We start from the raw sequence: 24,081 nt of genomic DNA, 5'->3' as shown, positions 1-24,081 counted from the left end.
ATCGGACAATGCCATGGCTTATGTCAATCACCAAGGGGGCACAAGAAGTGCCCTGGCAGCTCTGGAGGTAGCTGGAAATCTAAGGTGGGCAGAACGGTTCGTTCCAGCCCTCTCTGCAGAACCCATTCCCAGGGTAGAAAATTGGCAGGTGGATTACCTCAGGCTAAAAATAGAAAAATATTTGCGCTCAAGACATAAATTCAATGTAACATGTAAATAAAAACATATAAACAAGGCAGCAGCTCTATAGGAAGATCACAATCCCATGGAGTAAATTAGAATAGGTAAGGAGCTGCGCCAAATATATGCAAATGTGATAATGATAAATCAAATAATCTTAAAACAAAAAAGTCCAAAAGCTGGAAAGAGAGAGACCAGATCCTGGCCAGCCAATCACCCGTGCATAGTAGGAAATCCTAATTGCACCCTGTGCTGACACTCATGGCTCCTTACCAGAAAAAATGACCCTCTTTTCACAGAGCGGTCAAATAGGCATTGAAAAGAACATTGATGAACTTAATGGATCTTAATTCACTTCCACAGCAGACACAAGACCTCTTGACAGAAATGTATGATGATTCCCAAAAACCATATACCGCTGTCTCTGGCAAAGTAAACTCGGAAAGGGACAAAGGACAGCCAATAGTGAAGTTTGTCCAAACATAAATGCAAGTGCACTACTTTTAATAAATCCTATATGTTTGGACGAACTTCACTATTTATTGGCTGTCCTTTGTCCCTTTCCGAGTTTACTTTGTCAGAGACAGCGGTATATGGTTTTTGGGAATCATCATACATTTCTGTCAAAAGGTCTTGTGTCTGCTGTGAAAGTGAATTAAAATCCTTTAAGTTCATCAAGGTTCTTATCATTCAATGCCTGTTTGACCGCTCTGTGAAAAGAGGGTAATATATTTGGCGCAGCTCCTTATGGATTACCTCAGTCAGCAGGCATTGGATCAAGGGGAGTGGTCCCTTCATCCAGGGGGGTTTCATCAGCTGTGTCTCTCTGTTGGGGCACCCCCGAGGTAGATCTCTTGGCGTCTCGGCTCAACAGAAAAAGGTGCAGAGGTTTGTGGCTCGGTCAAGGGATCCTCTGGGAGATGCCACAGATGTGCTGGTGGCCCCGTGGGGTCAGTATCGTCTGATCTATGCCCCCCCCCCCCCCTCAAGCTTCTGCCCAGACTCCTATGCAGGATTGAGGCAGAAGGGATTCCAGTCATCCTAGTGGTACCAGATTGGCCTCGCCGGGCCTGGTACACCGCTGTAGTGCGCTTGGTCTCTGACGTTCCTTGGAAACTTTCTCTCAGGGAGGATCTGCTGTCCCAAGGACCGATCTTCCATCCTACTTTACAGTCACTGGTTTTAACAGCTTGGCTGTTGAAAGCCAGGTGCTAAAGGATAGTGGTTTGTCTGAGTCGGTGATTCCTACGTTGTTAAAAGCTAGGAAATCTTCCTCTAGGAAGATCTGCCATCGTACGTGGAAGACGTACGTTACGTCGGTGCGAGTCTCTTGGGGTTCATCCTCGGTGACTCGAATCTTAACTTTCCTTCAATGGGGGGGTTAAACAGAATTTGGCCTGGAGTACCATAAAGGGCCAGGTATTGGCTTTGCGGCCTTCTTCAAAGGGTTGTCCGCTTTCTCTGAGACCATTCCCAGGTGGATCAGACATACTGTGGTTCAGGCCTATTCCATCAGGGGTCAGGTTCCTCCTTTCCCTGTCAGGGCGCACTCTACTAGGGCCTGCTGGGCCTTCCGTCATCAAGCGTCAGTGAGGCAGGTTTGCAAGGCAGCCACCTGGTCTTCGGTGCACACTTTTACAAAGTTTTATAAAGTGGAAGTTTTTTGTATCTGCGGATTCTTCCTTTGGCCGCAAGGTTTTACAGCAGACTGCTGTAAAGAGGACCTGATCCTCTTTGAGGATGTATTGTTTGTTTTTTTTTTTGTTTGTTTTTTCAGATGGGCTCCAGTTGTTTTGGTTGAGCCCCAGTCGCCTGGTTGGCTACTGTTTAGCCTAGGGAATTTTTGGCTGTTTTCTACCCCTTATGTTTGACACTGCTTTGTGACGACCCAATGGTCAAGAATGACAGCAGCTGTGTCCTTCAATGAACAAAAGAGAAAATTTTTTGACTTCCCATAAAAACCATTTCTTGAAGTGTTCATTGACGGTCACAACTCCGGTCATTCTTGACCATTGGGTTATGTTGCCCCCTACAGGAGTAGGACACTAGGCAGAAGAAACTTCTGGCTACACCCATGGACTGTCCCAGGAGGTATACTCCCTCTTCCTGCTAGAGTCAGTTTTGTTTCAAGCAGTGTCGGGAGAATTTTAACTCTACAGAGGGGTGGGTGCTGTGTGAGTCAATGAACATCAGAGAAATGGGTTTTACGGTAAGTCAGAAATCCAATTTTTACATATATCTAAAATAACATTAAAAAGACTATACATTGCTTGCTTTTTTTTTTTTTTTTCCTTTTCATTCATGTAATTTAGTTCAGCTTTAATCTTTTGTTCACACAGGGATCACCCAAATGCTTTACAGGAAATTGAAAGTTGGCTTCCAAGATTACATACACTTGTAATAGGGCCCGGGCTTGGAAGAAAAGATTCTATACTGGAAACAGCAAAGGTATTTCACCATATAAAACCATGGTGACCTGTGGCATGAAAATCATTTACTTTCTGTAATATGACAAACTACATAATATAATTCTTAAATGTTCTTGAATTTCAATGTGGACATGGCTGGACAGCCAGCAGTAGACAGGCTGCTACATTAGACTTTACCTAGATCATATATAATAGCTTGTAACAAATGCAGCTTTATGGTTTTGTGTAGCTTAAAGAGGTTCTTTAGTCAATTTTTAAAAAATTAAAAGTCAGCAGCTTCAAAAACTGTAGCTGCTGTCTTTTAAAAAACAAACAGACCCTCATCTGTCCAAGGATCCAGCCCCTGTCCTCAGTCCAACCATTTTTTTTCACTGGTCTTCGGGTCCCAGCATCAGCATGTTAAAGCGGAGTTCCAGCCACAAAATTGACAGTCGATTTTGGGCCATCCGCTTGCTATAGCTCACCTGAAAAAGAAACGGGTAGTTATGATTGTTTGTTTTTTTTTTTACTTACCTTTTAATTGCAGAAAAACATACTCACCTTTCTTCCACTTAATCCCTCGGCGGCCGCGGCCCGCACCGTCACTTCCGCTTTGCAATGATTCCTGGGAGCTGAACGTCATCGCTCCCAGGAATCAATGCGCCTGCACCGGCCCAGACGTCCGTTCCGGTGCTGGCGCGTCATACCTTGCTAAACAGCTTCTGGGCATGCCCAGAAGCTGTGCAGTGATGACGCTGCAGACCCGTAAGTGACGGCGGGGCCGGCGCAGTGCATTGTGGGACCGAAGAGGATGCAGAAGAGGATCGCGCTGGCTTCAAGCTGCCCACACCTGAGATGGCAGCGCTGGAGAAGAAATTTTAAAAGTAAGTATTTCTTCTAAAAGGTAAGTGCGAATCGGGACAGATCAGAGGCTAGCCATTGTGGAATGTACTAGCCCTGACTGTCCCGGGGGTATGTATGTTGAAATTTTTTTTTTTTGCGGCTGCAACTCCGCTTTAACTGTAGGCAGCCGGCTGTGGTTCCTTGTGGCTTCACAGCTGGATGCCCACTACAGACATCCCCACACACAAAAAATTGTCCTTAATGTGTAAGAGGAGGTTGGGCGGGGGTAGTAGAGTAAAACTACCTATTTTGTGAGGTCCTGCTTTAAGAGCTATTCTGATTACTGGATTGTAAGTTATCGTTACAGTGTGCTTTCTGACGAAAACATTACTTTAAGAAATCTTTATACCTTCTTCCACATCCTCCCTCATGACATCCAACTGAGAGACTGCTTTTACCACCTGATCACAACAGGAAGCACACAGAAAAGATGAAAAGCCCCACCCTACCTTACCTGCTAAGTGTTTTTTCCTTTCCCTGTCAGGATAGGATGTGAGGAGATTACTATCAGCGGCCCATGGTCCTTTATTCTTTTTCCTGAGCTCCCCATGAAGTTGCATAGTTTCTCTTTTAAAAGTTTTAAAACTTGCCTAGCTCTTCAAGTGATGATGCTGGTTTAAAAAGTTGGCCTTACAATCTGCATTCTGGATGATTCCTGAGAAAAGGTTTGGCTGCAGGGGTCCCTGAAGTGTCTCTTTGCTTGTTCATTAAGCTGAGGCAAGGATGAGGCAGGTTCAAGGGCACCCGGGACTTAGCCGCTTCATAAATGGGACCATGTCCCTATTTTAGTGGTACTAGGCACCCAGACACATGACACTGGATTTTAATGGTTAAGTGGGCGTAACTTCCAGTGCTTGGAAGTCGGTGCTATAAAGTACAAGAGGCTTGGAGGTCAGTACTCTGCAGAAAGTTTATGGGACAGCCACTGTGTTCAGGTCTGAACCAGCCTAGATGGTGTGGAGCCAGAAAAGCCAGCAATTGCTGATACTAAGGTTAGTGTTCTGAAGCAGATACATATGTGACAAACTTCACTTTATACGTGGAAAGATTGCTAATAGAATTTCTCTGGATAGTGCTGCATTTAGTCTTGTCGGATCTGCAGGCAGGCTGGGGCAGCAAGGCCCAAGCAAGCAGATTTAGGTTCTAAGCCATTTGAAGCCAATATAAAATTGAAGCAAGCGGAAGTGGAAGATTATAATAAAGCTTATCTTTTAAAATGTTTTTTCATTTTGTACTGTTGTTGATTAATTTTGGAGAAGAGCGCTGGGTATGTAAATCACTCTAATCTACCCTGAAACACTTATCTGTGGTGCTCCCTCCCACATATTAGTCACCTAAGCAGCCTTTGACCCTCAGGCTCCTTGGATAAACATTTTACACATCCTGGGAGGCCTCACAGCAGTCTACTGGTGGCCTGTTGATTTTATGCAGGTGCCAGCTGTGAAAATAAGGAAGTGACAAAGTGACAGCCAGCTCCCCAAAACAAGATGGTGGTGCAGAAGAAAAGAGAAGCTGCTAATATTTCAGGTGCAAGGAAGACAGTGGTTGTAGTACTCATGGACTGGAAGTACTTGCCTTTTATTATTGCATTTAAAGTAGAAGTCCACCCTCACACAAAAATCCCTGCATCTATAGACATCCATGATCTAACACTAGCCTATTTATCCCTGTAAACAAGAATTCTGTATACATAACTTTTTGACGTCGCTCCGACCGCATCGCATGCTGAGCTGTCATCGTTGGCTTTGCTGGGGAGGCGGGTGCAGAGGACACAGCCGACAATGGAAGCCCCATAGTAAGTCTATGGGTGACGTCCCTTTCCATTCATTTCACAGGCGTTGTCGGTTGTGTCCTCTGCAGAACTTTCCCTGCTGGAGACCAGGTTGGATCGGCTTCAAAAAAGGTATGTATACCGATTTCTTCTTTACAGAGCTAGATAGGTTAGTGTTACATCGTGCATGTCTGGATGCATGGATTTTAGTGTTGGGGTGGACTTGCACTTTAAAGCAAAGAACTGCTAGAAAAAAAAAAAATGAATCAACATTTTTTTTAAAAGCTGTTGGTTTTTTGGTTGCATAAAGAACAGACTAGGGCTGCAACTAATGTTAATTTTCATAATCGATTAGTTGGCTGATCATTGTTACGATTAATCTGATAAAAACTAGGGATCTCATTTCGGCCGATAATGGGTTAACATTGCCGAAAATAAATATGGCCGCCGTGGGGAAGGAGGAGGGTGCAGAGCAGGGCAGGTTTTAAAAGTCCCGCCTCTGGCTGGCCGTCCGCCTCTTAATGACGTCCCTACTACGATCTGTGCATTATGAATGGACATACCAGCGGCCGTCATAGATCTATGTGAATTATCCCTGTCAGCTCAGCGCGACTATGTGTGAATGAGAACAGAACTGACCTGACACCGGGCGGGCGGAGTGGCCGCTATTAGCTGTAACTATGTGAGCGCTTCACTTCCCTGACAGGCATGTATCTCCGCTGACAGGGAAGTGAAGCTCTCACATAGTTACAGCTAATAACGGCCGCTCCGCCCGCCCCCCCCGCCCGGTGTCAGGTCAGTTCTGTTCTCATTCACACATAGTCGTGCTGAGCTGACAGGGAAGGATCACATAGATCTATAGTGGCCGCTCGCCCCGCCCCCCGCCTGGTATGTCCATTCATAATGCACAGATCGTAGTAGGGACGTCATTGAGAGGCGGTGCCGCCGGCCAGAGGCGGGACTTTTGAATGAAGGACACCCGAGGAGGGGGACGCTGAGGCGATGGGGGGGGGGGAGCTGGTATTTGTATTATGAAGCATGAGGGGTTAATGTATTGTCACTGCTGGTCACTCATCTATTAGTGACCGACCAGTGGCAGGTAATTAACCCCTTTGTGCTGCATTAGTGCAAACAGTATCAGTGTTAATTAACACTGGTTGCACTGATACTGGTTGCACTAATGTAGCACAAAGGGGTTAATTACCTGCCACTGGTCGATCACTAATAGATGAGTGACCAGCAGTGACAATACATTAACCCCTCATGCTTCATAATGCAAATACCATTGGTAATTAAATTAACCTCTTGCCAACCCATCACAGTACATATACTGTGACAGGGTGGCAGCGACAGGTGTACGTCGCTGCCTGTTTTTGGTGTATGCCCCTGTTCTATCCATTTTAAATTTTTTGGGGGGAAAAAGTCATTTTCGGTTTCTGTTTCGGTTTTCGGCCAAGGGCATCCTGCATTTTCGGTTTCGGCCCAAAATTTTCATTTCGGTGCATCCCTAATAAAAAACCTCAAAAGTTTGTATAATTTTCAGTTAATATGTGAAGTTTAAAAAAAAAAAGACAATTTAATCCTAAATCTCTATTTTTAGCTTTAAAATTGTTTATTTTTTATTTTAAGCTGTGTGGAAAACATGAAAGATGGGAGCGGATTTGATTGCTATGGAAAACAACAGTTAAAGTGGAACTGAAAGTCCCTAATACTGTTCCACTGGTCCTGACACCCACAAGATCCCTCACCAGGGTCGGCACATTTTACTTGGCTTTCTTCAGGTACCGGTCTTCATCTGTCTTGATTGACCGGTGCGGGATGACGTCCTTCCCGTGCATGCGCAAGAGTGCAGTCATCCCGGCTGTATGTGCAGCTTTAGCTCCGTGTACATTCTACAGGGTATTGTGAACCGGCAGGTATGTGGTATTTTATTGCAGAAGAGAAATTGCATGTCTCTTCTGCAATAAAGAGCCTGTCTGTTCACAATTTTTATTTTTTCCAACTTTCGTTCTACTTTAAAAAAGAAATTGTCTCAGACACTTTTTTTTTTTTAATGTAGGCCATGATCATTGTTTTTCATTTTTGTATATTGCCTTTTCTTGTGGCTCGTATTAATTTTGCCTTTTTCTTGTAGGGTATTATTGAAAAAGCAAAGGCGAAAGGTATTCCTCTAGTAATAGATGCAGTAAGTATCCTGCTTTGATACTGGGGTATGGTTTAGTCTGTGTGGTGCAGTACTAAGCATTTTTTTTTTCTCTCTTCAGGATGGACTTTGGCTTATTGCCCAGCAGCCATCTATCATACAAGGTTATCAGAGAGCTGTGCTTACTCCAAATTTCATGGAGTTCACCCGGCTTTATGAAGCAATGGTAAACATAAGTATGCACTGATGTAACATTTTACTGTTCAAGTCTGGAAGGAAAAGGAATAGCAGTGTCAACTAGCTCTATACCGATATATAAACACAATGTATCCCTGAAAATCTCTAGGAAAATTACAAGCCATTTCCTTAAAATCCAAGGTATGCAGCAAAGCTAACTTTTCTGTGGTGACGCAAGCACAGCTGATGATGAAACTGTGCTTAGCACAACTTCAACTTTGACTTATATATTGTAGTAGTAGAAGCATTGCTAACTGGATTTTAAGTGTAAACACCTGGGGTTCTTTCTTAATAAGTACCTTGGTCACTTAACCAGAACAAGCTTGTAATTGCTAGGACTTACCAAGCAGTGAATGAAGGAAGGTTGCAAATAACACCCCTAACACACTTCTGCCCCGTACACACGTGCAGATTATCTGAAGACTTTTGTCTGTAGACAAAAACCATATAATATGAGGTCAAACCTAAACACTTTCAATTTGTATGCAATCCTGCAGGCCCTTGCACTACATAGAAAAGGCAAATCTGAAGACAAAAGTCTTCAGATAATCTGCACGTGTGTACGGGGCATTACTCGCTTACAATATCAAGTCTTCAGTGGTGCTTTCATTTTTTTTGTCATCGGAAATAATGGTTTCTGTTGAGGACCTGCAGCACTGCACAATGCCACTCCAACCTACTGTAATTTGTGATTTTTAAACTAGTTTATATTGCAACTCTTTAATTAGTACAAGAATATAGAATTTCCAGATCATAAAATCCATAGCTCAAAATTTAGTGAACTACTAACTTTTAATGAATGAAATCTGCAATCCTGATTAAATGTCCCTCTTTATGGCACTATTAAAAGACCAAGTGTTATTTTTCTTGCAGCTCACTGAACCTGTAGATGCCAGTGACCAGCATGGAAGCGTATTGAGGCTAAGTCAGGCAATGGGAAATATAACTATTGTGCAGAAAGGAGAGTGGGATCTGATTTCAGATGGTGATAAAGGTTTGTATTCATACATGCTTGTCTGTGCACATCTCACACTTGTACTGTAGACTGTGTACCTTTTTTTTGTCAAGTTTAAAGGTTAATTGCAGCTTTTGTAATGTCCTCACTTGACCTCAGCAGCAAAACGCTCCTAAGATCCCCTTTTTGTTTTTTGAAAATTTTTCTTTAATAATATCAGTCAAAATTCTTTGTTGACACTGCTGCTTGAGCTGGTCCCTGTACAGCATCTGTCTGGATTGGCGTGTCCTCAGCCTAGCTTTGTAGGCCTACCTGGGATTGCAGGGATAGCCTGGAATGTGCCCTTCAGGCACTGGGCTTTGCATTGTAGCAGTTACCAAACCAGAGTGTGCTTTGTTAAAGAGCACTTTCCAGTATCAGTGCTGTTACACAGCACCAGGTCTTATGTAGAATTTATGTATTCTAATGTGTACTTTGTAAGGCAGTTCAGGCTGAAGCACCAGGAGCTACCTCACTGGTTTGTTGCCTTACTATTACTGTTTTGTTGTCCAACTAGTGCCAGTTTTAATACAGTAAAAATAAAAAGTAAAGGTTAGGGTCCACGCCCTGACTATGTACTGTGTTCTGAGCTCTTTCCCGCCATTCAGACCAGAGGAAGTAGCATCCTTTTAAAGCATCAGGTGGATCTCCAGTCTATTTCTACTGGCTGCCTACAGTGACCTAGTCATCGCTGACTGTCAGAAGCTCTTGTTAGCGCCAGCTGTGATTTATCTGAGGCCTTGCCCACTACCCACTATTGGACTTAAATGCATCACTACTACGTAGAAGCAACGTGTCTTTGCGAAGACAGAAAAAACAGTTCCACTGCTACTGCTACAAATGACCTCAGTCCATACTTCTAGTGTTTCTGGGGGCAAATACTCAGTACCCCCAGAGGGACCTGATGCTTTTAATTTACAACCTGAGATGCCTATTATAGGGTCATCTTCAGCTTCTTCCTCTGCTCCCATCGAGTGAGGCCGAGGCCTCCCCCATGTCTACAGGGACCTCCAAGTCCATTCAGAACTTAACAGGTTTGCGCTCTGCTACTGGAGCATTCTGCCTGCAGAGGTTCAGCATGCTCAAGTGCCATCCTCTGCAGACTCTCTCTGACCCTCCTGAGCCTGTAAATCAAACTGGACCTGTGGCCTCTGTCCCCTTCTGTGACTCAAATCCAGAGTTTCAACAGTTTATCTCAAAGGAGACTGTTTTTGAGGCACCTCAGTCTCCTGTGTGTACTATTCTGCAGCTGAAGGAGCTTTACAAGACCTGGAACAGCAGCTTCATATCCCAGGTGCAAAGACCTTTCCGCTATGTCCGCTTTTATGATGCCTTCCTCTGTCAGGAGTTATTAACCTTGGGTTCATGGACGTGTTTCCGGGGGGCATATGAGAGCCAGATTAAAAAAAAAAAAAATTAACATTCACTATACTGCCATCCCCTTTGTCCCAATCAATGTTAGAGGTGCTTACAATGCTTAGCTTTGATTTATGTAAAACCTTTATCCCAAAAGGGAAAAAAAACCTTTGCTGTAATTGCTTATAATGGTTTACCTGGAGTTTGGCTTTTTTGTTAGTGTATCTTAATCTGCTAGTGCACCTAATATTTCCCTCCCCCAGAATTATCATGCTGCTAGGAGGTGTGTTACTGGCCAGATTGCCAGGTGAAAACAGAGGGGTAACCTAAAAGGAAACAAATGCCACAGCATCAAATGATTGGTAAGCTGCAATATATTACATTTTTGGGTTTGATGCCTCTGTAGGCTTGCACAACTGCCCTTTCCTCCAGCACACATAAGGTGACTCGTAGCCTGAGGTCTGCATGCTGTTTTCTATGAGCGCTTTGGGGTGGGGGTTCTGCACTCCGATATCAGATTACACTGCAGCTGTTCAAGTTCTGCAGGGTGTGTGACATCAGATCCCGCTTCCTGCTTTTTAGAGCTGAGAGATGCTGTGTAAAATGTGTTTTTTAGAAGGCTGCAGAGGAGAGATGACTACAGTTAAAACCTATGTAGGAGGATGTGTTTTTTATTTCTGTGTATCTCCTGAGGCCAGTCACTTCATTGGGTAAATGTAAGGATATACAACCATTTTAATCTATTACTCAATGTCAGGATGAGTAGATTCTTTTATTTTTATTTATTTTTTGAGAGATTTCTCTACTGCTGGGTAGGCCCCCTATTCAGGGCAGCTGTCATCTCTGTTTGTAGCCTTGTACAATAGCTGTGTTGGCATGTACAAATGCAGAGGGCACTCTGGCTACATGTTTGGGATGCTGATTATGCATCCAAGAGTAACTGACTTGTTCAACCTTCAAGAGATGCAAACTCTTTAGACCTGCTCTGCCAGCGGTGGCCAAAGTATGCGCCTGCCTCCACACAGGAGGTCAGGGGGGAGGAGGGGGTGGAGTGGGTCAGAGGAATCCCACCCTTCTTCATCATATCCTTCTGCAGCAGCTGAGCCCATAAATCAAACTTGAAGCTAGAGGTCCACTAACTACTGATACTTCTTTAAGTGAAGTTGCTCCCCCACTTCTACATGTTACAAGTGGGGGGCTGTTCGTATATATGGCTCTGTCCTCAAGTAGTGTACCTCACCAGCAATTGGGTGCGCAGGGCACCCCTTTTATCCTGGTCTCTGGCATCTTTCAGCTGGGCCTCACTATTTTTTGTGTGCTACTGCACACAGCACTGTATCTTCCCAGGTCTTCCTATAAGCCAAGACATTAAAATCTGTCTCTTCTAAATGGGTAAGCGCACCAAAGGGAGATGTTTGGACACCTGCATGCTTCTCCTTTTCTGCTCGGCAGGCTTTGCTGGAGGGCTCTGTGCACCCCTGCATTGGCGATACAGTACATTCTGGGATCACCCTGCAGGTACCTCCTCTTGGGGAATAGAGTTATGTTCAGAGGCCTTCATGGGTCCTGATTACCTGGAGATAGGTCCTCCTTATGTGAGTGATCTATAGCCTTTAGAGGGAGTTCTTCCTGATTCATTCCTCGGTTCGGTAAATGATCTTTGCAGTGTTGCCAAAATTCCTGCCCCTCACTACACAGCTGCGGTTATTTCTTTGGACTGTGGCAGGTCATGTAGTTCTTAAAACAATGTGGATCAAGGTAGGGAAGATCCTGCAGATTTTCTCTGTCAGGCACCAGAGATGCCTCTGGGTGTTTTAGGTCAATGTGTCTCTGCTCATACCCCTGTTCTTCTGGTGTTCACTTGCACCAAGCTTGGGTTGCAGTTTTACTTCATATCTGCCTACCTTTGTTAAGGGTATCTCTGCAACACCCTACCCCCTTTCTTCAGGAAGACTGAATTGATGGTTGCTACCCCCATGTGTTGTTTTTCTTTTTTTTTTTTTGTAGTTCTTAGTCAGATGGTTCTTAGCTGCTTCTTGAATCTCTCGTTTGCTGTCGCCCACTCTTCGTTTGCTGTCGCCCACTCTTCGTTTGCTGTCGCCCACTCTTCGTTTGCTGTCGCCCACTCTTCGTTTGCTGTCGCCCACTCTTCATTTGCACTGCTTTCGAATGTCGTAACTTCTAAATTTCGGGGTCCCTTAATAGACGAGAGATAAATTGTTTTAGTTAGCCCATTATTGCCCTTTATGTAAATGTCCCTGAAGATATTATATCCTAGAGCATTTGTAAAACTGCCTTCTATCAAAAGATGTCAACTTTTTTTACACTCCCAATACCAAAAAAAAATTGGAACGCTGTGTAAAATCTACATAAAAAAACAGAATGTAACGATTTGCAAGTCTCATAAACCCATTTTTCTCTTTTGTTTCATTGACCGACACAGCTCCTTATCTTCTTGACCATTGGGTTATACTGCCCCCTACAGGAGTAGGACACTAGGCAGGAAAAAATCTTGACTACGCCTATGGAGCAGTCCCCAGGGAGTATACTCCTACTCTCCGCTATAGGCACTCAGTTTTCTTCTACCTAGTCAGGAGTAAGAACCTGGTCCCTTGCTGGGATCTCTGGTCCTGGCAATTTTTCTTTTTAAATGGAATGTTTTTTTTCCTTTCTTTATTTTGTTACTATGAGACTTTCAGACTGGGCGACGGACTGGATAATCTAGTTCCAAAGGCCCGCCCTGTCTGGTCAGTGAGTGCGTGCAGGCCTCAGCTCCACGCTAGGTCAGTCGTGACAGCCCCCATGGATGGGGGCTGGCCTGCGAGATTAAACGTCTTGTGAGGGGGTATGCGACCTGGCCTCGGCCTGAGTGGCAGCAGTCCTCGTGGCCGATAGCCTCACCCATTCTGATGGGGCGGTGCCCACCCTGTTCCTGGTATGGTAAGTAGCTGTCCTCCCCCCCCCTCTTCCCCTGGCGGGTTTTGGGGTGGACATGGGCCCCTTCGTGGGTCCCCCAGGTTCCGTTTCCCCCCCCCCCCCACCCCTCTAAAATTTTGGTGGTCACTGTGGATCTTCCGCCCCCACCCCCCCCCCCCCCCCCCCTCCCTAGGTGAGGTTGAGCTGGCTTTTGCCACAGGCTCTTAAGGGGGGTTTGTTGGCGTTGCTGCTGGCCGGGTTTTGCTGATGCGTAACGGGGGGTTGGGCAGGGTTCCTCGCCATCCCCAAAACCCCAAAGCAATGGGGTTGTCCAAAACGCACTCTTGTGGTCCCTAAGCTATTTGCTATGCGGTATCCTTATGAGGATTCCCTGCTTAAAAAGTGGACGTTTCCACCTGTAGTGGACTCACCGGTTTCCAGGTTAAATAAAGCTACTTTATTCCGGTTGAGCAGTCCCTGGCCTTTAAGGATCCAGCTGATAGGACGGAGGCTCTGGCCTACCACATGTTCACTGTGGCTGGTTCGGCACTTAGGCTGGTATTTACTATTGCCCTGGTGTCGCAAACTCTTTCTGAGCGGGCTAAACTATTATGCCGAGACCTGGAGGGGAAACCACTTCCCCCTACCTTTGAGGAGCAGCCGGATCAGTTGGTCCAGGGGCTACAGTTTTTCTGTGATGCCTCTTTGGATGTGGCTCCTTTGATTTCTAGGCTGTCTGTATCAGCAGTGGTCCTTCGGCGTATTATCTGACTAAAATGCTGGTCTGCTTAAAAGGCCTTATCTAATCTCCCCCTTGGTAGGGGACCGTCTGCTTGGAACTTCCTTGGATGACGACATCACTTAGAGTCTCAAGACAAGAGATCAAAGCCGTTCAGGGCCTCCACCGGAGGTTCCAAGAGGACCTGGTCTGGCAAGCCACGAGTGGACTCTTCCAGACCTGCGGACAAGGCTTCCTCTGCATTAAAGCGGTAGTATCCCGCTTTTTGACACTTTTACCTACAGGTAAGCCTATAATAAGGCTTACCTGTAGCTACAGATAATATCTCCTAAACCGGCGTGGTTTAGGAGATATTTACAGTGCATGCAGCCGCTCGCGCGACCGGCGCATGCGCTCTGAAGGTCCGGGTGGATCTTCAATTAGTTTGCCGGGAGCTTCCGGGAAAATCACTCCCGCGCACATGCGCGGGAGTGACGTCATCGCGGCTTCGGCCAATCATCGCGCCGGAGCCGTCTCTTCCGGCCAATCACCGCGCCGGAGCCGCCGAACCCGGAAGAGACGGCGAGGGATCATGGCAGCGCCCGCAGCGATTTCCGGGGGTCCGTGTCGGGGCTTCGTTCTAAGGTAAGTTACACATAATGGGCTAGTATGCCATGCATACTAGCTCATTATGCCTTTGTCTTGCAGGGTTTTTTTTTTTAATTTTTTTTTATTTTTTAGGGTTTACAACCGCTTTAAGGAGCGCCCGACCTTTATCTGAGGTGGGGGGATGTCTTCGCTGGTTTCCAGATCCGTGGACCTCCCTGATACAGGACAAGTGGGTCCACAAAGTAATTCAGTCCGGCTACAAGATCAAGCTTCGGTCTTATCCTCTGGAAAGGTTCTTCCCTTCCAACCTGCACTTGTCCCAGATCGCTTACTCTTTGGGGCAATGCAAGACTTGTTACTTCAAGGGGTGATTGTTCTGGTTACGACTTTGGAAAGTTTTCAGGGGTTTTTTACTCAAACCTCTTTTCAGTTCCCCCCGGAAGGAAGGCAAGGCACGTCCGATTCTGGACCTCTAGACGCTAAACTGCTTTGTGTGGGTACAGGAGTCAATTCGCACAGTAGTGGCGTCCCTACATCAGAGATTTTCTCGCTTCCATCAACATCAAAGATGCCTACCTTCACATTCCAATATGTGCCGGTCACCAGTGCTTCCTCCCCTTTTTTGTTGTGGGCGAGGAGCATTATCAGTTCGTGGTGTTAACCCTTTGGTTTTGCCTCCGTTCCTCGGGTCTTGACAAAAGTGCTGGCCCTGGTACTAGCATTGTTACGTCAGCGGATGATCGCCGTACTTGGGTACCTGGACGGTCTTCTGCAAACAGAGCCTCCGTCTATTCTGGTGGACAACTTGGAGATTACTCTGCAAACTCTGAGGGCGTTTGGTTCGATTCTGATCAGTCTGCTGTAGTTCTGTCCACAAAACTGGACTATCTGGGTCTGACTCTGGCCTCAGCCAGTGTTTTTCTCTGGAAAAACTCCAGACATTGCAGGAGGCAATTCAACTTCTGTTGTCCAGCAGACAGTCATCCCTCTGGGCTTGCATGCAGGTACTGGGCCTGATGGAGTCTACCTTCTAGGCGGTTCTGTTTGCACAGTTCCACATGACATCTCTGCTAAAGAGATTCTGGTAAAATGGGACAAGAATCCACGGGGTGTCCTAGAGGTGGCTTCATTCTTTGGCACATCGACAGGAAAAATCCTTTCTCCCCCTGTACTGGACGGTTGTCACCACGGTTGCCAGCCTGTCCGGGTGGGAAGGTGTCCTCGGCAGCTATCCCTGTCCGGGGAATCGATCTGTGCAAAAATAATAAAAATCAGCGCAATCGATAATAACTATAAGCTGCTATACCAAATCTTTTTCACTAAAAAGTACATAAGATGCAAATAATAGGGGGTACAGTGCTAAAGTGAATTGTGCTGCAAAGGTGCTAATGAAAATCAAAGTGACGTGCTACTATAGTGCCCGCAATATACAATATATATATATATATATATATATATATATATATATATATTATCTTTTTAAAGTGCCAGCAATATTATAAGAAACCAAGTGTTATAACAAGAAGTATGGAATAAATAATAAAATCAATCCTGGAATAATATCCAACAATAATCACTCAGTGCAAATGAACAAATTAAAGAGCAACACAGGTGTAGTGAATAAATTAAGGCTAAAATAACAAGTCCATTCAGATGATCCAATGTGCAAATACAGCAAATAAGGTGCTTGACTGATGCTTCCACACTCCGTTCTCGTGTGACCACCACCAACACTTTTATAGATAGCCTCTCACCTTAACACTGGTTCAATGAAGGCAGTGTGTAATCCCAATGGCAATACTCCTAATGGGGATGTCTGGGATGCCAGCGTTTAGCCTCAACACATATCGATAAGCATGTAAAAAAGTGACAGGAGATCTAATGCTCTCTGGATGGGTAACTTTTAATATACATGGATAAATTAAATCACACTCGCATAATCAGCACAATTTCCACCTTGTGCGAGCTGACTGAACATTCCAAAAGCCTCTGGAGGAGCCATGCTGTCACTTTTTTTTTTACATGCTTATCGTGCTGAGGCTAAACGCTGGCATCCCAGACATCCCCATTAGGAGTATTGCCATTGGGATTACACACTGCCTTCATTGAACCAGTGTTAAGGTGAGAGGCTATCCATAAGTGTTGGTGGTGGTCACACGAGCACGGAGTTGCAGGCCCGATTTAGTGGTTGTTAGGATAAAGTAGTTCTTTGTCCCTGTCCATCATTCCTGCCCAAAGTTGTCTCTGACTTCCGTTGCCTTCCTTGTGTCCCAAACCAGCTTGTCCCAAGGAATTTGCTTTGCATACCTTGGATGTTGTTTGTGCGTTTTTGGTGTATCTGGCAGCTACTGAGTCTTTTCTGAGGTCAGACTCGATTTTTGTGGTTACGGATGGACCAAGAAAAGGGCTGGCCGCTTCATCTCCAGATGGATCAGACAGACGGTGACTCAGGCCTTTTCCATTAAAAGTTAGGTTCCACCTTTCCCTGTTACGGCACATTCTACTCGGGCACTGCGTGCTTCTTGGGCCTTCTGTCATAAGGCTTCCATATCGCAAGTTTGCAAGGCAGCCACTTGGTCGTCGGTGCATACCTTCACAAACTTCTATAAGAAAGATACTACTTCTTTTTTTTTTTTTTAGAAAATTGTTTTCTTTATTGTACATCACGGGACACAGAGCCGGTAATAATGACTATCTGGGTTATACACTACCTTTTAGGTAATTGGACACTGGCAACCAATAGACATGAAGATCCTCCCATATAACCCCTCCTATACAGGAAGAACCTCAGTTTTTTCGCCATTGTCTTAAAGGTGGTGGTCATGGCTGTTAAAGGTCTTCAATCCTAAGAATGATGTCCCAGTTGGGGCATTCTAAACGGATCCATTCAGATGGCTAAGTGCTAAAAGAATTTTACCGGAGCCTCGGCCAAGAAAATCCGAGGTCTTGCCTGTAGTGTGACCCATATGGGCACTGGACCCTGGTAATGAAACCCTGGTTATTATCCCAAGGAGTTTGCCAGCACGGTGCTCTACAGATCCAAGGGGGTGTGGACCCCATTAAAAAGGGGGACCCGGTCCTTGAAGGTCCATTAACTGACATAGCCAGCCGTGATGGTTGTAGACTGGGTCCATTAAGGATCCTGCGGCGGGACTGGCAAGATTGCAGGGAAGATTACACTGTTTTCTCCAGTTGTGCAGTATCGTGTTTGGCCACTAGAGGTCACTAGTCTGTTCAAATCTGTTTCTACAGGGGATTTTCGGTCAGCTTGGCAAGGAGGCGGTGTATCTCCCTTGGCCACGCTCGCGCATGGCAATGATGCACGTGCCTGACGTCACCAGCACGCACATGGCGCTGGGTCAGGTTAAACATATGAAGGGCACGTGAGTCAATGGGTCTTAGATACGGCTGCAAATACTGCTGGAGAAGGGCAGTGGTCTGTGATAACTGCGCTTGCTGGATAACAGGAACTGTCTGCCTCTCTTTCTGGTTCTAACTTTGATTAAACAATGTCTTCCAGAAAAAGTAGTTGGAGGGGTGTGCAGCAGGAAAGGGAACACCTGTTCCACTATCAGGATTAGGAAATCTTAGCCTTGCTCCTGCTGTGCTATGTTCCCCTGAGAGACCTGAAGCAACTGCACACTCTGAGCCATTACGCTTATTGTTGCTACCTCGAATGTCTGTCTTCCTATGTTACGAAAGGTGACTTGGCATCTGCCTTGGCTAGCCATGAAGGTAAAATAGCCGAGATGATTGCTTCTGTTTCACAGGAGGGGAGAAAATGAGATAGATCCAATTCCTGTTCCCATGCCCAGCAGGGATCTACCAGAGTTTTTAGGCTCTCAGGGTCTTGTGGGAACTCCTGGCTTAGAGCCAGATTGGGCAGAAGATGATGTACAGGAGGTAGCTGTTCACAGTTTGGGAGAGGCTCAGGCTGAGGATTCCTCTGCAGAGGGTTCAGACTCTGAGGAACCATTTTCAGCTTCTCACTCTGAGGCTACTAATTCAGTCCCTCACCAAAATGGTTTGGACAGGATTTAAATTACCACCTCTGTAAATGTCTGAAGCATCCTTTTCTTCTTTGGGTTATTTGCACCCTCAGCAGAATTTCCAGGCTTTTCCTTTACACCCCCTGCTGGAACAGCTGGTGTATAACGATTGGGATTAATCCTGACAAGTTGTTCATGCCTCCAAAGAGATTTTCTTTGCTTTATCCTATGGAGGAGAAATTAAAGAGGAAGTGGTGTATACCTTTGGTAGACGATGCTATTCTGTGAACAAGAATTTGACCTGTCCGGTTGATAATGCCCAGGTTTTAAAAGTTGCCCAGCAGATAAAAAGTTGGAATCCTTACTTAAAGCTTCCTTTGCCATCGCTGGCTCTGCTATACAACCAACGATAGCGGATATAGGGGTTTGCCAATCCTTAAAGGATCGCTTTAAAAGGGTGACTAGAAGTCTGCCTATTCAAGGGTGGAATCTTCTGAAGATTTGGTGGTTTCCTTGCACCTTGTGTTTTGCAGTAGATGCCCTTAAGGATTCTATCCAACAGATTTCCAGAGTTGCTCTTCTCTGTTCATATGCACAGAGTACTATGGCTTAAGAATTGGTCGGCAGAATTACCTTGTAAGAAACTGACTGCTTTTCCTTTACATGGGGAACGTCTCTTTGGTGAGGATCTGGATAAATAAATACATCCAGCAGATTTCAGGTGGAAAAAGCGCATTGTTGCCGGTTAAAAGAAGGATTAAACATCCATCTTTTAAAGCTCCAAGGGTTGCCGTACCTCCTAACACATCAGCTTCAAAGCAGTTCAGACGGCCTCAGCCATCAGGGTTTAGAAGACCTTAAAATCAAGGTCAGAAAAAACTGAGTCCAAAGGCCTGTTAAATCAGGTTCCAAATCTGCCTTATGAAGTGGCACCCCCACTCGTTCGGCTGGGGGGAAGGCTCCTACAGTTCTCAGAAACTTGGGAAGGAGTGGTGGGCAGGTGGGTCTTGTCCACAGTGGCACTGGGCTACATGATAGCGTTCTGAAAGTTTCTTCCTCCTCGGTTTCTGGGTTCAAATGTCCCTGTTTGCCCAGTAAAAGAAGTCCTTGTTCCAGCCCTGGAACATTTGTAGGTGCAGGGCGTGATTGTGGAGGTTCCAACAGCGAAAGGTTCACAGGTTTTTATTCAAATCTTTTTACAGTGCCAAAACCAAATGGCGATGTAAAACCCATTCTAGATCTCAAAGCTCTGAACCAGTATCTGACCATTCGGTCTTTTCGCATGGAATCAATCCGCTCTGTGGTAGCCTCTCTAGGAATAGGATATTTTCTGGCTTCCATAGATATCAAGGATGCATACCTCCTATGTACCAATTTTCAGGCTCCTGCGTTTTGCAGTAGGGCAGTCTCCGTTTCAGTTTGTGGCTCTGCCTTTTCGGTCTGGCCACAGCTCCCCGGGTGTTTACAAAAGTTTTGGACCCGGTCAGGGCATCTCAGTAATGGGGTTACCTAGACGACCTGCTGATCAAGAATCTGTCAGGACCAGATCTAAGATGGGATGCTTCCTGGACCGTCCAGTTCTTAGAAAATATGGGTTGGGTTGTAAACTTACAAAAGTCCGCCTTAAGGCCTGTTCAAATTCTGGAGTATTTTGGTCTGATTCTCGATACTGCTCAGGCATAGTTTTTCCTGCCATGAAAAGAGATTCTGGCCTTGAAGGGTCTGGTGCGGTTGGTAAGGGGGAAAAGGTTTCCCTCTATACGGCTATGCATGAGACTGCTAGGCAAGATGGTGTCCTCATTCTAAGCAGTCCCTTATGTGCAATTCCATTCCAGAACAGTATTCTGTCCGCTTAGAACAAAAAACTCAAAGCTCTGGATTCCCCAATGTTTCTTTCACCAAGGGTAAGACAGGATGTGACCTGGTGGCTGGTCCTCGGCAACCTAAGCAAGGGGAAATCTTTTCTGCTTGTGACCTGGAAGGTAGTAACCACGGACGCCAGCCTTATGGGCTGGGGAGTGGTCCTGGAGGAAATATCTATCCAGTTATGTAGTCGGGTAGAAAAGGTTTTACCCATCAACATCTTGGAGGTCTGGGCAGCCTGTTTGGCGATGGTTTCTTGGACATTCAGACTGTGGGGGTGTCCTGTCAGGATTCAGCTGGACAATGCAACTCTGGTGGCTTATATCAACCATCAGGTGGGAGCCAGAAGCCAATCAGTGCAGAAGGAGGTGAACCACATCCTGTCTTGGGTAGAGTCCTGTTCCATGTCTGTCAGCGGTTTTCATCCCAGGGGTGGACAACTGGCAGACAGACTTTCTAAGTTGCCAGCAGTTGTATCCAGGGGAGTGGTCCCTGCATCCCAAGGTTTTTTAACTGATCTGCCAACGTTGGAGTACACCAGACGTAAATCTATTGGCGTTCAGGTTCAACAACAAGCTTGACAGGGTTGTTTCCAGAACCAGGGGAACGGATGCCTTAATGATTCCTTAGTTTCGGTTCAACCTGGTCTATGCATTCCCTCCCGTCCGGTCTAGCTTTTGTAACGTCTGTTGAGCAGAATTCAGGTAGCGGTGATCCTAGTGGCTCCGGTTTGGCCCAGGAGACCTTGGTACACGGAAATTGTAAAAATTCGTAGTAGAGGAGCCATGGTTGCTTCCATGTCGTCCAGACCTGCTCTCCCAAGGTCCCATATTCTACCCTACCTGTAAAATAATTTTCTTGAAGTACATCACAGGACACAGAGGTCCGTCCCCCTCTTTTCTGGGATCTTCATTGCTTGCTTCAAAAACTGAGGTTCTTCCTGTATGGGAGGGGCTATATGGGAGGAACTTCCTGTCTATTGGTGGCCAGTGTCCAATCAACTAAAGGTAGCGTATAACCTAGTGATGTACTTCAAGAAAAGGATTTTACAGCTAAGTTGAAGGAAAAATCCTAGTCCTACTCCTTGAGGAGGCAATATAACCCAGTAGTTATGATTTATGGAGCTCTGTGTCCGTCGATAAACTCTGAGAAATGGATTTTACGGTAAGTACAAAAATCCAATTTTCTAGGCCAAAGCTTATTTTAAAATGGTCTGTTTCGAAGTGGAAAACTGTTCTGTGGTCAGACGAATAGAAATGCAATTTTAGTTTTGGCAACCATGGGCACTGCATCGTCTGTACTAAAGAGGAGAGGGGCCTTCAGGTTTGTTTCTACACTCAGTTTAAAAGCCTCGATCTCTGTTGATATGGGGGTAAATTAGTGTGTATATTCCACATACCATGCACATCTAGAAAGGCACCATCAATGCTGAAAGATACATCCAGGTTTTATTGCAGAAAATGCTCCCATCCAGATGACGTCTTTTCAGGGAAGGCCGACATATTTATACATATTTGAGCAGGACACTGCTTAACCACATACTGCATCTATGACAGCAGCATGGCTTCATTGTAGAAGTCTGGGTGCTTAACTGGCCTGCTTGCAGTCCAGACTTTTCACCTGTTGAAAATATTTTTGCATCTTTTTTTTTTTTTTTAAACTTGTTTTTTATTAATTTCAATACAGAAAATAACAATACAAACATACAATTCCCCAAGGGATCCAAAAATACATACATTCAACAATTCATATCCCAACCCCAAAGAAAGAAAGAAAAAAAAATATAATGATAAAGTATACATTTTTTTTTATATATAATTCACTTTTATCCCCCTTTCCTTTTCCTTCCTTACCTTCTAGGTACTGAAGCATAACTTTACCCTTTTCCTTCTCTTCCTTCCATTTTTCAAATTTATATACCTTCAGCCCATGTAGACCAATACCCCTCCACTCTCTACTACTCTTTAAGGACTTCCCAATTCTTCTGATACTGTAGATACACTATCTACCCAACATCCCCAAACCTCATTAAACTTTTCCAATGTACCCCTATTTATGTACGTAGTTTTATAAAGCGGGAGTGTCCGGTTTATAATTCCTTTCCAGCCATGTACTGTTGGAGGTTTTGGTTTTTCCATGAAAGTATTATTAATTTCCTTGCATAGTACAGAAGAAGTGTCAAGAGCATACGGGTAGCCTTTTTATGGGCTAAGCCATCCACTAATCCCAGAAGGCATATTTTTGCATCTTAAAATGAAAGATTCGACCAAGAAGACCCAGAACTGTTGAGCAGTTAGAATCCTAAATCAGGCAAAAATGGGACCACATTCCTCTCCCTAAACTCCAGCAATTGGTCTCGGTTCCCAGATGTTTACAACATCTTAAAAGGAGAGGGGATGCTACACCATAATAAACATGGCCCTGTCCCAACGTGTTTTAGAAGTGTTGCTGCCATCAATTTCAAAATGACCTTCTTTTTTTCTTAAAATTGTACATTTTCTCAGTTTAAACTAAGTTTAAACTTAAAATATGTTTTCTGCTGTCAATAAAATGAGTTTAGGGAGATATGCAAATTTAGGGATGCACCGAAATGAAAATTTTGGACCGAAACCGAAAATGCAGGATGCCCATGGCCGGAAACTGAAACCGAAAATTACTTTTTCCCCAAAAAAAAATTAAAATGGATAGAACAGGGGCATACACCAAAAACAGGTAGTGACGTACACCTGTCGCTGCCACCCTGTCACAGTATATGTACTGTGATGGGTTGGCAAGAGGTTAATTTAATTACCAATGGTATTTGTATTATGAAGCATGAGGGGTTAATGTATTGTCACTGCTGGTCACTCATCTATTAGTGCAACCAGTATCAGTGCAACCAGTGTTAATTAACACTGATACTGGTTGCACTAATGCAGCACAAAAGGGTTAATTACCTGCCACTGGTCGGTCACTAATAGATGAGTTACCAGCAGTGACAATATATTAACCCCTCATGCTTCATAATACAAATACCATTGGTAAGCTGCCTCAGCTCCCCCCCCCACCCCCACTGCCTCAGCGTCCCCCCTCCTCGGGTGTCCTGCATTCAAAAGTCCCGCCTCTGGCCGGCGGCACCGCCTCTCAATGACGTCCCTACTACGATCTGTGCATTATGAATGGACATACCAGGTGGGGGGGCGGGGCGAGCGGCCGCTATAGATAGAACTAATGTGATCCTTCACTGTCAGCTCAGCACGTCTATGTGTGAATGAGAACAGGGCAGGGCAGGTTTATGTGTGAATGAGAACAGCGCAGGGCAGGTTTTAAAAGTCCCGCCTCTGGCCGGCTGGCCGCCTCCTTAATGACGTCCCTACTAAGATCTGTGCATTATGAATGGACATGGCGGGGGGGCGGGTCGAGCGCCCCCTATAGATAGAACTATGTGAATTATCCCTGTCAGCTCAGCGCGACTATTTGTGAATGAGAACAGAACTGACACCAGGCGGGGGGGGCGGTCGGAGCGGCCGCTATTAGCTGTAACTATGTGAGAGCTTCACTTCCCTGTCAGGGAAGTGAAGCGCTCACATAGTTACAGCTAATAGCGGCCACTCCGAACGCCCCCGCCGCCCCCCCCCCCCCCCCCCCCCCGGCCCGGTGTCAGTTCTGTTCTCATTCACACATAGTCGCGCTGAGCTGACAGGGATAATTCACATAGTTCTATCTATAGCGGCCGCTCGACCCGCCCTCCCCCCCGCCTGGTATATCCATTCATAATGCACAGATCGTAGTAGGGTCGTCATTAAGAGGCGGCCGGCCGGCCAGAGGCGGGACTTTTAAAACCTGCCCTGCGCTGCGCCCCTCCTCCTTCCCCACGACGGCCATATTTATTTTCGGCAATGTTAACCCATTATCGGCCGAAATTTCGGTGCATCCCTATTGCAAATCATTGCATTGTTTTTTTTGGGGTTTTTTTTTTTGTAGATTTTGCGCATTTTCCCAACTTTTTCGGAAT

At 45.4% G+C, this 24,081-nt stretch overlaps 1 protein-coding gene across 3 annotated transcripts in view; it reads left to right on the top strand.

Annotated features, from left to right (window-relative positions):
* Positions 1 to 24,081, top strand: part of NAXD (NAD(P)HX dehydratase) — a 98,101-nt gene that overhangs the window by 63,965 nt on the left and 10,055 nt on the right. For all 3 annotated transcript variants that reach the window (XM_082246509.1, XM_082246508.1, XM_082246510.1), the window contains 4 exons: positions 2,520 to 2,628; positions 7,397 to 7,447; positions 7,527 to 7,631; positions 8,516 to 8,636. In XM_082246509.1, coding sequence (XP_082102635.1) covers positions 2,520 to 2,628; positions 7,397 to 7,447; positions 7,527 to 7,631; positions 8,516 to 8,636 — 386 coding nt within the window. The remainder of the gene's footprint in view (positions 1 to 2,519; positions 2,629 to 7,396; positions 7,448 to 7,526; positions 7,632 to 8,515; positions 8,637 to 24,081) is intronic.

This window comes from Pelophylax lessonae (genome assembly GCF_965119305.1).
Source record: "Pelophylax lessonae genome assembly, chromosome: 2".
In the NCBI taxonomy this organism is placed as follows: domain Eukaryota; kingdom Metazoa; phylum Chordata; class Amphibia; order Anura; family Ranidae; genus Pelophylax; species Pelophylax lessonae.
Note: the sequence above shows the minus strand (reverse complement) of the source record. Positions and strands in the feature narration are given on the sequence as shown.